Genomic DNA, 13,071 nt, shown 5'->3' on the forward strand with positions numbered 1-13,071 from the left:
CCTCGCAGTTCATGGGCCTGTCAGCGCTGCACCACCCGCTCCAGCTGCAGTACGGCAGCCTGCACACGCCCAGCCGCATCATCGAGGAGCTCAATAAAACCCTGGCACTGTCCATGCACAGGTTCGAGAGGTTAGTGGAATAACTGACGTAAGCTGATCAATGTCTATTTTTGGGTTGCAGCTAAATACAGAGTGGATGTAGCTGTGACAACACGTCTGACAAAAGGGGCTGCTGTCTGGTTTTTGTTGGACTGTTGATTAAGAATATATCATGTTTTATGTAGCTATGGATGTAAACAATCTTGACTTTTAAATAAAATCTATGACCTTCTAGGGATTTTTTTTTAATTGAGAGGATCACAGTCAATAAATCTTCTGTCAGTGAAAGAAAAAGTGGTTTGGAGCAGAGTTCAGACTGATGAACTTTCCATGGGGCCAGATTGTTCGGAGGGCCATTGTCTGGAGGCCAGACTACAAAACTGCACGACAATTGTATTATTTATATCCACTATCTACAAACGACTCGCAATGATTCTATTCAAAAGAAATCTGTTGTTTCACTGAAATAACAAAATAAAAAAACAATATTGCTCTGTCAGAAAAAGCGGGACTAAAGCGGGAGTAAAGCGGGAGTAAAGCGGGACTAAAGCGGGACTAAAGCGGGTCTAAGGCGGGTCTAAGGCGGGTCTAAGGCGGGTCTAAGGCGGGTCTAAGGCGGGTCTAAGGCGGGTCTAAGGCGGGTCTAAGGCGGGACTAAGGCGGGACTAAGGCGGGACTAAAGCAAAGACAAACTCAGAGTCAATCAATAAATAGACTTGAACTAGACCTCGTCCTGAACATATTGCAGGTCACATCAGGCTTAAACACCTTGAACAGGACTAGACCACAGAATCTGAACAAGGACTATTGGGTCTTACGGTATATTTAAGACATGACCTTATAATCTCTTATTCAACGGATGTTAAAGCACAGTACAGTAGAGCACAGGATAACAGAGCTATTCAATTGCTTTAAAGGGCTTTTATTTTGTGATTTAAAAGTCAGTCTTGTTTAGAGGGGAAAAAAAACTTTAAATTGAGATCAATGCTTTTTTTTCTTCCATATCTTCTTGTTCTATCTTTTAATTTTACTTTTTTTTTTAAGTTTTCCATAAAATCAGTATTTAATTTAATTTCCAAAACAAATTATTTCTTCCTCTTAATTAAAAGCAACACTTATGAGTGACATAAGAGTTCATTTGATCAAATTGTAAACTCCTCAAATCTATTGTTTGTTGGTATAGTTAAAAGTAAAGGGGACTAGGTCATGATCGTGACTTCTTGGTGTCATTATTAGTGCAGCAGTGCAAAATGGAGCTTAGTCTGAACTATGATTGCACCTGAAGTCTTACTGGGACATTTGACAGACTTTATTGCATGCCTGGCCACACTATTGCAGTAAAGTTCATTTTTAATCTCCCGAGCCAACTCCCATTAACTGCACTTTGATATTACAAATGACAAAGGATGTACAAGAGGATTTACAGTCTGGTCGCCAATCCTTCCCCTCAGTCTCAGGCCAAACTCAGACAAAGCCCTCAGATTGAAAGCGTTTAGTGCTCATTGTGTGTAAACCGCCATGTTTGTTTTAACCGATGCGTTTCTGTGATTGGCTAATTTGTCTGTCAATCAAAGCCATGTGAGAAACCAGGGCCCAACTGCATGTCTTTATATAGTACACCAATGGTTTTTGAAATACTTGAACTATATTTTGAATTTTTGCAAAAAATATAATCATGATCATTTGGCTTATAATTAAAATCAGGATTGTTTGAAATTGATGCTTCTATACTGTCAAAATGAACCTGTAGAGAAAGTAAAATAATCTTTTATAGTAATGTTTTGTAACGCCTGATTTCAAAGCCTATGTAGATTACAAAAGTGGCTTTGCTCCCGGTTTTGAGTGGAAGAACAATCGCACATGGCATTTTGTTTTAGACAGGCCTGTCTAAAACAAAAAAAAAACAATACTATAAAAGCCGCCACCTGGATACAATACAATACAAGATCTTGGTGAAGAACTGGAATCAAATGAATCTTTTGACATTGCAGAAGCTTATTGAAACAATACCACAACCAAAAAAGTATTATAGTTTGTGACTTTTTTTTTCCTGTGGAGACTTTTGTTTTTGGACAGGCAGTGTATTTTATTGTATTTTTGATTAATATTTTTTTTTTATGAATCGTGTACGGCTGCACAAAAAAACAATTGCAATATTGGCTTCCACTATAATCGATATTGATAAATATATTGCTATAACTAAATATATCACAAAAATACGAAGCTCCTCTGTCTGACAGAAATGTATGGTTTTAAAATTTAAAAAGTCTGATTCTGTCTAAATTAGCCTTGTTTTAGTTTTGATTTTGACTAATACATTGACAGAATTGATTTAATATAACATTAAATTAATATAAAATGATTGTCAAAAGTATTGCAGTAATATTGATATATTGCAGCACTGTATCGCTATAATTTCCAACAGTCTTAGAATAAAGTAATAATTTAAATCAATATTTTAAATGTGATTAATTGCACACCAGACAACATATTTTTATTAGTAAAGTGATGCCATATATATTTTCTCATTTCATGTCGTTACTATTACCAAAAGCAATCACTCCATCCATCGTACCTTGATGATTTGGTTTGATGGAGGTGACATGACTGGTACGAGACACGTTCTAGCGTTATTGAGGTCGCAGATTGCTCCGTGGCGACTGCGCACAGGTCTAAACCAGAACACTGCCACTCTCCCAGGGCTCTGTGGCCTCGTTCAGAGCTGGAGTATTTGTGGGACAGTTCAGCGTTGGGCCTGACATAACATCAGCAGCTGCACTCGCCTTCTTATTGCTGCGGAAAGGGGCAGGGGATTGGGCGTTATGTAACAAATCTACACCAGGGCCGCTATTTTCTCCGGAGCCATTTAGATGAGGATAAGGAAGTAATGGCCCCAACTTCGGATACAATTATTCTAAAAGCTTCGAAGCTACGGCAAGACTGTGATTAATCAACCTGTCAAATGTGTCACTGCTTTACCTTTTTAACGTGAAAGAGCTGCTGCTGGTTTAAGGCAGCTCGGCTTTGTGAAATGTGTACTCCCGGATATTTTAAGGGCTGTATACCTTGGATTTCTCTTAAATATTTCATGGTTCTCACATATTGGTTGTGTGTTTGTGTGTCTGATGTTGAATCCTTTTGTGCCGTAAAGATCTCCTCATTTTGAGCTGCTGTTAAGACTTTTTTTTTTGACAGGACACATGAGTGGAAAATGGGGGATGAGAGAGAAGGGAGGGCATGCAGTAAATTGTCGGGATTCAAACTCACGACACTGTTGCCGACATTTGATGAAATTGAAACGGTTTCACACTCAATTATAACAGTTTGTGTTAAAAAACAAAAACAAAAAAACGTCCCAGTAAATTGTTTGTTTTAGCATTTATTTACTTATTTTCAGACCCAGATTATAATGGGAAAAATGAATTGTTCATTCATATCTAAAAACATTCTCTTGAGGAAGACCATATTTCACCGATGCCTTTGTCCAGCATAAAAAATGTGTATATTAATTATAGAATAATTGATGTAAAACATTTACTGTTACCATTTTACTTTAATACGACTTACAAAAATATATAAAAAAAAAAAAAATCACTATTCATATTTATATATATCTTGACTAAAACTTAAATTGATAAATTGCCAATAACTTAATATTTCCATCAAACTTATTTTAATGATTTCCTTTTTATATTCAAAATAAAGCCCATACAAAATTCTAACTATCTGTCGTGTGTCTGTGTGTGTGTGTGTCTGTGTGTGTGTCTGTGTGTGTGTGTGTGTCTGTGTGTCTGTGTGTGTGTGTGTGTGTGTGTCTGTGTGTGTGTGTGCGTGTCTGTGTGTCTGTGTCTCTGTGTGTCTGTGTCTCTGTGTGCTGCAGCTCTGCACTGCACAGCAGCAGTCAGTGTGCCCCTCTGGACCGTAGAGAAGTGCCCTCCGTCATCATCGACTATGAGGAGGACAAGGAGAACCTGCCCAACGAGTCGGACTACGAGGATCTGCCCAGCATGTACAAGGACGAGCACGACGTGGACGATGACGACGACGATGACGAAGACGATGACTCCTTATTCACAAGTGAGTTGCTTCAATTTGGCTCAAAGGGCTTCAGGGGGATTGGAAATATAACATTTGCTTTCCAGATTACATATCCTAAAAATATTGCTACAACATTTTTGAATTCAAGCATCTATAATACATTTTGAATTTCACTTCACACTTTTAATTTTCAATATTATTTTCTACTTAATTTGAGTTCTCATCCTGACTAATGTTTTGTTTTGATTGTTTTGCCGTGACAAAGTGTTCAATCAACTTTTATGAGACCTAGATTGTTTCTTATTATTGCATGTGTTTCTGACTAGTTTCTGGTTAATTTATCTTTAAAGTGTCTGCGAATGGGGAAAGAAAAATCCACCCAATTAAAGGTTCAAGATAAGATAAGATAAGATATTCCTTTATTGTACCACATGGGGAAATTTCATTGGTGCAACGCAGGTAGATACAGAGGTAGATACAGAAGAACAGATCACTTACAGGAAGTCTGAAAAAGACTTTCAGTAGAAGATCTCCTATAAATAAATAAAAACTCCCATAGACAAATAAATAAATACCATTGCATGTGATCACGACAGTAATTGCACATGAATATGTGTCACGACAGCACATAGATTGCACATGAATTTCACAGTAATTGCACATGAATTGCACATGAATTCCAACAGCAATTGCACATATGACAGAATTGCACATCAGTATTAGGTTAGGTCAGTATTGCGAGAGTTCAGTACTAACAGTTTTTGTTATAAAGTCTGACAGCAGCAGGAAGGAAAGACCTACGGAACCTTTCCTTCACACAGCGAGGGTGGATCAGTCCCTCACTGAAGCTGCTCTCCAGAGCGGACAGAGTGTCCTGCAGGGGGCGACACTCATGGTCCAGCATAGATGTGAATCTAGCCAGGACCCTCCTGTCCCCCACCTCCTGCACCGAGTCCAGAGCACAGCCCAGGACGGAGCTGGACTTCTTGATGACTCTGTCCAGTCTCTTCCTCTCCCTCTCTGTGATGCTGCTGCTCCAGCAGGCCACACCGTACAGGAGCTGATGCCACCACAGAGTCATAGAAGGTCTTCAGGAGTGGCCCTGTCACTCCAAAAGACCTGAGTCTCCTCAGGAGGTAGAGCCGACTCTGGCTCTTCCTGTACAGTGCGTCTGTGTTATGAGTCCAGTCCAGTTTGTGGTTCTGATGAACACCCAGGTACTTGTATGAGTCCACTCTCTCAATGTCCCGTCCCTGGATGTTCACTGGTGAGGGGGCAGTGGGGTGGCGTCTGCGGAAATCCACCACCATCTCCTTGGTCTTCCCCGCGTTGATGAGGAGGTGGTTCCGCTGACACCAGTCCACAAAGTCCTGCGCCAGTCCTCTGTACTCCGCGTCATCGTCGTCCGTGATAAGTCTGATGATGGCAGAGTCGTCAGAGAACTTCTGCAGGACACAGCTGTCTGTGTCATGTCTGAAGTCTGCAGTGTAAAGGGTGAAGAGAAAGGGTGCGAGGACAGTGCCCTGGGGCGCCCCCACACTGCAGGTCCGAGTGTCAGACACACAGTTCCGGGCTCTCACAAACTGGGGTCGGTCTGTGAGGTAGTCCAGGATCCACTCTGCCAGGTCATACTCCACACCAGCCGTCTCCAGCTTGTCCCTCAGGAGCAGCGGCTGGATGGTGTTGAAGGCGCTGGAAAGATCGAAGAACAGAATCCTCACAGAGCTGCCAGGCTTTTCCAGGTGAGAGAGAGAGAGCGGTGCAGCAGGGAGATGACGGCGTCCTCCACTCCGATGCCAGACCGATATGCAAACTGCAGCGGGTCCATGGCTGAGCTCACGGTGGAGCGGAGGTGGTCCAGGACTAGCCGCTCCAGTGTCTTCATCAGGTGGGACGTGAGAGCCACTGGCCTGAAGCTGTTGAGGTCTTTGGGGCGCGGTGTCTTAGGCACAGGTACCAGACAGGAGGTCTTCCAGACCTGTGGTACCACCCTCAGCTTCAGGCTCATGTTGAAGACATGCTCCATAACTCCACACAGTTCATCTGCGCAGGACTTAAGGAGCCTGGGGCTGATGCCATCAGGTCCTGCTGCCTTCCTCACTTTAATCCTCTTCAGCTCACTCCTCACCTGTGCTGCTGTGACAGTCAGTGGTTGGCAGGGGGACCGTGTGCTGGGGGGGATGGGTGAGTCCAGGCGAAGTGGGGAGCTGATGGTCCGGGGCAGATAAGCGAAGAGGAACAGATGCAGGGCATTGTCCAGCTGTGGAAGAGGGAGCATGCAGCTGTGCAGGGGGAGGGGCGGGTGACCGATCAAACCTCAAGAAGTGAGCATTTAAATCATTCACCCACTGTAGATCCCCCTCTGTCTGGGCAGGGGGGATTTTGAAGCCCGAGATGGTTTTCAGGCTCCTCCACACTCCCTGAATGTTCTTCTGCTGCAGCTGATCCTCCATCCTCCTCTTGTAGCCGGCCTCAGCCTGCCTGATCACTTTCCTGGTGGGAGGGTCCCCATGATTTTTTTTTTTGCCTGAATGTTCCACTGTGTGCCATTAAACATATATCATTTAATGATTGATATTTTTATTGAACTAAATTCCTTAAAAATCATCAGGTGAACTCGCCTCCCCACAGATCTGACCTGTAACTTGATGAATATAGGTTTGACATCATACAGTGTTTTAGGTAGTATGATAAACATGCTATATCTGTAAACTAATCAAATGTTGTTTTTATTGATAACAGTTGTAATGTTAACTTTTTAATTCCAAAAATAATGGACATGATGGCCAAGGTTTTGATATTGTTCTTTGTTTTTTGGGGTTTGCGAGACAATTATCCATTTAGAAAGCAGAATGAGCCTCACATGAGTCTCATTTGATTTGCCAATTCCTACGGCTAAGAACTCTCTCTCTGATCTGCTCCTGCCCCAATCATGAGTCGGTGCTAGTGCAGCCTCTGCAGCTCAGTGCAGCTCAGTGCAGCTCAGTGCAGCCTCTGCAGCTCAGTGCAGCTCAGTGCAGCCTCCCTCTGCAGCTCAGTGCAGCTCAGTGCAGCTCAGTGCAGCTCAGTGCAGCTCAGTGCAGCCTCTGCAGCTCAGTGCAGCCTCTGCAGCTCAGTGCAGCTCAGTGCAGCCTCTGCAGCTCAGTGCAGCCTCTGCAGCTCAGTGCAGCCTCGCAGCCTCTGCAGCTCAGTGCAGCCTGGAACTCTGGATGTTCTGAGTAATTTTTTCACACTTGACAAAGATTTCCCCGGGGTGTTTTGAAAAACTGAAATAAATGGTACTAAGTGGTGCAGTCATTAAGGGCGTTGCACATATTAGGAATTTATTCACCCAATGTCTAAACTCGTTAAGGTGTTCAATGAAATATCGGCATTGACTTTATGTTTTAGGTTCGCTTGCTCAGAAAGTGCTGAGGAAAGACTCCCTCGCCATCAAACTAAGTAACCGGCCTTCCAAACGAGAGCTGGAGGAGAAGAACATCCTGCCCATGCAGACGGACGAGGAGCGGCTGGAGTCCAGACAACAGATCGGCACCAAACTCACGCGGTAAACTCCTTTTTAAGAGCTCATGCATTTTTCAGCTGTTCTTATGCAACACACATGCAAGAGAAGTCCGATTTTACCTCAAGCCTTCGACTGACCATTTGAGACGGAAGGGGGGGAATAAAAAAAAGTATTGAAAAAGTTGCGATATGCATCAAGAAATAATAATAAATGCTTTTGTGCCAGTGGCAAAGACTCATTGCCTCATCTTGAGTGATTGATGGTCGTAGAGGCCCTTGGCAAGGATTAGCAGCCACATTAGTCAGTCTGCTCCTGGGCAGATGTGGCTGTGATAATGTGAGCAATTTACTGTGCTATAGATGCATTATTTTTTTAATTATTAATGATTTGACTTCGGACCCCAATGGTCCCCAGAGAAACTGCTTCATCTGTACATATCGGTTGGTTTGGAGCAATCAGAAGAACATGAATTACTCACATAAAAATGCAAATCCACAAACGGCTCGTATTTGAACGTGAACACGGCACAAACGCGCTTTTACACTTGCATGTGAATCATAACGGTCTTGCCAACACAGCCCTTGTTGCTATGGGCTTGCAGTAGCTCTACCCATTCTTGGACCGGAGTCTGTACTTCCCTGCGCAATCTCTACAAAACAAAAACCTCTCAATTTGGACACTTTATTCCCTTTCATTCCTCGGCTTCTGAGCGATCGAGATATAAACGCATTATCTCTCCGAAATGAGGCTTTGAAAATGGAGCTGACCTAATTTCTCTTCCGATTCCAACCCTCCCTCTCCTCGTCTCCTTTCCTTCTCCTGTCTCCTCTCTTGTTCGCCCCTTTCTCTCTCTCTTACTTCCTCCCTCGCTCACTGAATCACCGCGGCGATGCCTCTTGTGCCAAACTCTCTCTCTCTCTCTCTCTCCACTCGACACCACCAACATCCCAAACAAACACATTGACGCAGTTCATGAAAGTCACGGTGCGTTCACATGCAAATCCTCACAACACAACAAACCAGTGTAGCGTTTGGTGCTAGGCCAACGTCCGCGTACAGTTAAAAAAAAAAAAAAAAAAAACGATGGTTGATTCGGCTGCGGCAGGTCGTTTTGAAGCGCGTGCCAGCTCGATCTGCAAAAAACTGATCATTTCCTCTGGCGTAGCTTCTAAAACGAGAAGGATATTTTTAATTGACAATCTCACAAGGGTTGATTACAAGAATGAGCCGCTTTGCCCCGTGGTGGACGCCGTGACGTGCCGAGCAAACGCAAAAAAACAGGCCGAGGATAAAATGGACGTCTGCCGTGTTTGCGACGTCTCGGTAAAGCTGTTTTTTAAAGGGGAAGAGAAGGGATATTTACAGGCGACATTGGCAGACGGCTTGTTCTTCCCAACTGTGCTTCCAGAAGGCCGGGTTGGTTGTCGCGTTAGAAAAAAGAAAAAATCTTGCTATCTCTCTCTCTCTCTCTCATTACCTCTTGCTGTCTCTCCATCTCTCTCTGCCACACTCTCTTCTCCCTCTGTTTTCTCTCTTCTCCTTTCTCTTCTCTCTTCATTCTTTCTCGCTGCCTCTTTCTTCTCTGTAGTATCTCTCTCTCTCTCTCTCTCTCTCTCTCTTTCTCCTCTGTCTTGCTGTTTCCTCTCTTTATTCTCTCTCCCCTGTCATCTTCCTCTCACTGTCTCTCCACTCTTTCTCCTGTCTCGCTCTCTCTCTCTCTCCATTCTCGCATTTCTCGATCTCCGCTCACTTCACTCTCTCACCCCAGCTCTCTCTCCCTCCCTCCCTCGTCTCCTTCGTTGTTCTTTGCGATCTCTGTCTTTCTCTCCGTCTCTCACTCTCTCTCTCTCGCCCCCGTCACTCTCTCGCCCCCATTTCTCTGTTTCCCCTGCGTCGTTCTCTGCCGTCTTCTCTTTCTCTCTCCCTCCTCTCTCTCCCCCGCTCTTCTTATCTCTCTCTCTCTCTCTCTTTCCGTGTCCATAGTGTTGTGTCATTATGCTCCAATCCCAATTTCACTCTTTGAGGGAAAACGGCTTAGTGACTTAAATTTACTCTTTAATCCAAGTCACATCGACAGACTTGCAGTACACTTGAAGGACTGCAGTTATGTTTTTTTTTTTTTTTTTTTTAAAGCAAAGCCACACTATCTCTCCACTCGACAATTTCAGGGGTGATTTCGGGTAACGTACTATTCATGCAGTTTCACTTTACATTTAAAAAACAAAAAAGGCAATTGGACCAAAGAATGATTTTATGTTGTAACGCAGGAAGGAAGAAGCAGTCAAATGAAGGAAGTACATAGTACATTAAAGGACATTACAAAGACTATATTAAGGCCATGTAGTACAGTAAACCATGTACTTGTACAAGGGGAGATTAAAACTAGATTCAGTATTTTTTTTCCCATCCAAGAATAAAGCCTGAAGGAAGCGCTGTGAGCGGAGCATACAATTCAACACGGCGTTTTGAATCCAGCTGTAGCGTCACCGGGAACAGCCTCTCCTGATCCTTATCAGAGCTAACAAGATGGAGACAACCATTGATTCCGTGATTAGTTCTACTGCCTCCAGCTCCTGCTCAGCTGCTATAATAAGAGTTTCCCCATTGAAAACACTCGCGGTGACCTTATCCAAGAGCGCCTCAGGGTGTCTTCACTTCTTCATCCACTAACAGAAGGAGGAAATGGGAGATAATCTTTCAAAAACAGATTTGGGAATGAGATGTGCTGATGTCGCCCGCCTTAAAGCATGTCTCCTTTGTTTGTTTTATTTTTGCACAAGACTGTTGAATGGACTGTATGCGGATACGAGCCGTTTGTCACAGCTGTCGGCCAGTTCGAATTGAGATTATAACGTTATAATGCAGAATTAGGGTTGTAGAAAACAATCTAAAGACCGTATCAAAACTAGATTCTCATTTCAAGTATTGAAAGAAATCACCTATATAGGACAAAATGTGATATTTTCTTTTCAAATGGTTTTCAAATGGTCTTGGTCTCTTCTGAATCATTATGGTCTCATACTAGACCTTTTTTTTTAAATAATGGCACTGATTAACCATTTTTCTTGCAAATATCATCTACACTCCAGATAACTATTCTAAAATGTGTTAATTGTGTTTTATTTCACTAGTCGATTAGTCAGGACTTGATTAACCATTACAGCCCTAGAATTTTACTGCACTACCAAGAATATGTAACATTGAAATAATGCAACGTTATGGAAGTTTTGAATAAAAGATTTAACCTTGCTGGGGGTCACAGTAAAGTTAATATTGGGGCAAAGATGGGAAAAGGGAACAAATTCTAACTTTTCCATTAACTCAGCAACTTTATCCTCAAAAAGCGTGTACAAAGGCAAACAGTGATAAAGCCCTGTCAGGAGGTTATGTTAAAGTAGAGCTCTGAATTTTAATAGACTGTGTGCTTCTTTTCAGGCGCCTGAGCCAGAGGCCAACGGCAGAAGAGCTGGAGCAGAGGAACATCCTCAAACGTGAGTGAAAATGCTCTGTCTCAATTCAATAGGAAGCCACTTTGAACCCTGCTTTAGTACAAAACGATATATAATCACTTACACAGCATTTATAAGACCAGCTATTTATCTATGTCCTGGAATTATGATCTAACATGTTGCACAACACATGGACAATGGTGGAATGTAATGAAAATCATGCAAACCGTCGACATGAGACCACCCCATTTGTTTTGAGAATGCGATTGGTCAAGACCTGCCCCTCCCCTTTTTCCTCCTCAAAAACTCTATTCAAGCCGAGGAATCCAACAGGCTCATTTAGAGAAAGAACTTCAAGTATACAACAATCCTTTTGCATTGGCACGACACCATTTTACCACTTGTAACTTAAAAAAAGGAAAAACAAAACTATCGGTACATGTTGCTAAATTAAGTCTACAATAAAGGCACACACTGTCACTTTTCTGTTAGGGGTCCGCCACCTGCATTTCCCCACGGTGGTGATACGCTGCTGCTTTGCCTGGAATATACCACAATATGGCATTAAATGTGTCCTTTTATTTCATTGAGGTTGTTTTATTGCTCAAAACTCCCTTTAAAACATACATTCTTTCTGTGAGCTGACTCGCCTCTCCACAGCTATGACTAGTAACTTGACCAGGTGACGACGCCTGCTTGTCTCCATGAAAATAGATATGTTAAATATTGAATGCCAAACTGTGGAACATTCCAGGAAAAAAAGTATCCACATATTTTCTTTTTATGAAAGACAAATGAAGCGCTCTGTCAGACGGTGGCTAAGATTATTCATCTGTTTGAATAAATGATGATGTAAATAGCAAAAGCACTTCTGATCAAGACTTGCCTGGTGCACTGGCTTGTTAATACATGCTTTTTAGCCTTGTATCCTAAGAAGGTTCTTTTGTAGACCCCGGTCCTCAGAGAATGCTTTCACAGGCCTTGCTCCTGGCGGGCACATCAGAGCCTGATTGGCCCCTGCGTTCTTCCGCCCCGTGGGGGAAATGTTTGATTGACACTGGGCAAAGGTAACACCGCGGCTACATGGTGGATAGCCGTGTCGTTCTCCTCACTCAGAAACACAAGGTTAATATCAATACAATAACAAGGTTGCACAAGTAGGTCTTTTTTCTTTTCTTTCTTTCTTCTTAATAAAAGGCACATTTTGACTGAATGCAAACAGGCCCCAAGTTTGTTTTTACTTCTCACTGTTTACCCTCTCAGCTGGAGACGTCTGTTGTGGTTTTGAGCTTTTTGATATCTGCTTTTTCTGCTAGAATTCCCCTTTCCAGACTACAATTCCCCCATCTTAGACGTGTAAGAAAAAGCTGTGGGATGATGTTAAGGAATACACCTCCCCCGACACCCGTCCTTAAAGACTTGTAAACAGACGAATATGTAACGGACTAAGGAAACATTTGACTACATCTATCGGCTGCTAATGAGACGTGTTATGTAAATGCAGCGTTCCCTTAGGTTTTTTCCGTTTTGAATCATTTCCGTTTTTTTTCTGTTTTCGTTTCCATGCAGCCCGCAATGAACAGGAGGAGATGGAGGAGAAGCGAGAAATCAAGCGGAGATTATCGCGAAAGGTGAGTAAAAATAGGTCCACACACTTGATCTTCCGGACTTAGAAGCTGGACACAGTTAGGCCATGAGCAGATGCCGTGGAGGTGTGTTTTTTTTTACTAGGAGAGGTGTAGGTTATGTTACAGCGAGCGTAGGCCCTCAGGGGGGGCCACAGTGACCTTGTCGCCCTTGGCCCTTTCATGATGTTTTCTTGCCAAATGCTTCCACACCACAGGGAGTTTGAAAACATGGTCCATCACTTTCTATTAAAAAGTCACACTTCCAGCACACCTATGGACAAGCTGAGGTGTAGAAGGAGTTTTTATCATTTCCTACCGTGTTTCTGGATAAGATTATTTGTTCTCAAACTGT

The 13,071-nt window shown here is 42.9% G+C and overlaps 1 protein-coding gene across 4 annotated transcripts in view; it reads left to right on the forward strand.

Annotated features, from left to right (window-relative positions):
• LOC140356552 (phosphatase and actin regulator 1-like) overlaps positions 1–13,071 on the forward strand; it is a 72,969-nt gene that overhangs the window by 52,932 nt on the left and 6,966 nt on the right. For all 4 annotated transcript variants that reach the window (XM_072441579.1, XM_072441580.1, XM_072441577.1 and 1 more), the window contains exons 5-9: positions 1–130; positions 3,980–4,176; positions 7,528–7,684; positions 11,078–11,133; positions 12,661–12,722. The exon at positions 1–130 is cut by the window's left edge and continues 201 nt beyond it. In XM_072441579.1, the coding sequence (XP_072297680.1) occupies positions 1–130; positions 3,980–4,176; positions 7,528–7,684; positions 11,078–11,133; positions 12,661–12,722 (602 nt within the window). The remainder of the gene's footprint in view (positions 131–3,979; positions 4,177–7,527; positions 7,685–11,077; positions 11,134–12,660; positions 12,723–13,071) is intronic.

Source organism: Eucyclogobius newberryi, unplaced genomic scaffold, assembly GCF_026437365.1.
Source record: "Eucyclogobius newberryi isolate DKJ021-1_F unplaced genomic scaffold, fEucNew1.0.hap1 SCAF_12, whole genome shotgun sequence".
Classification (NCBI taxonomy): domain Eukaryota; kingdom Metazoa; phylum Chordata; class Actinopteri; order Gobiiformes; family Gobiidae; genus Eucyclogobius; species Eucyclogobius newberryi.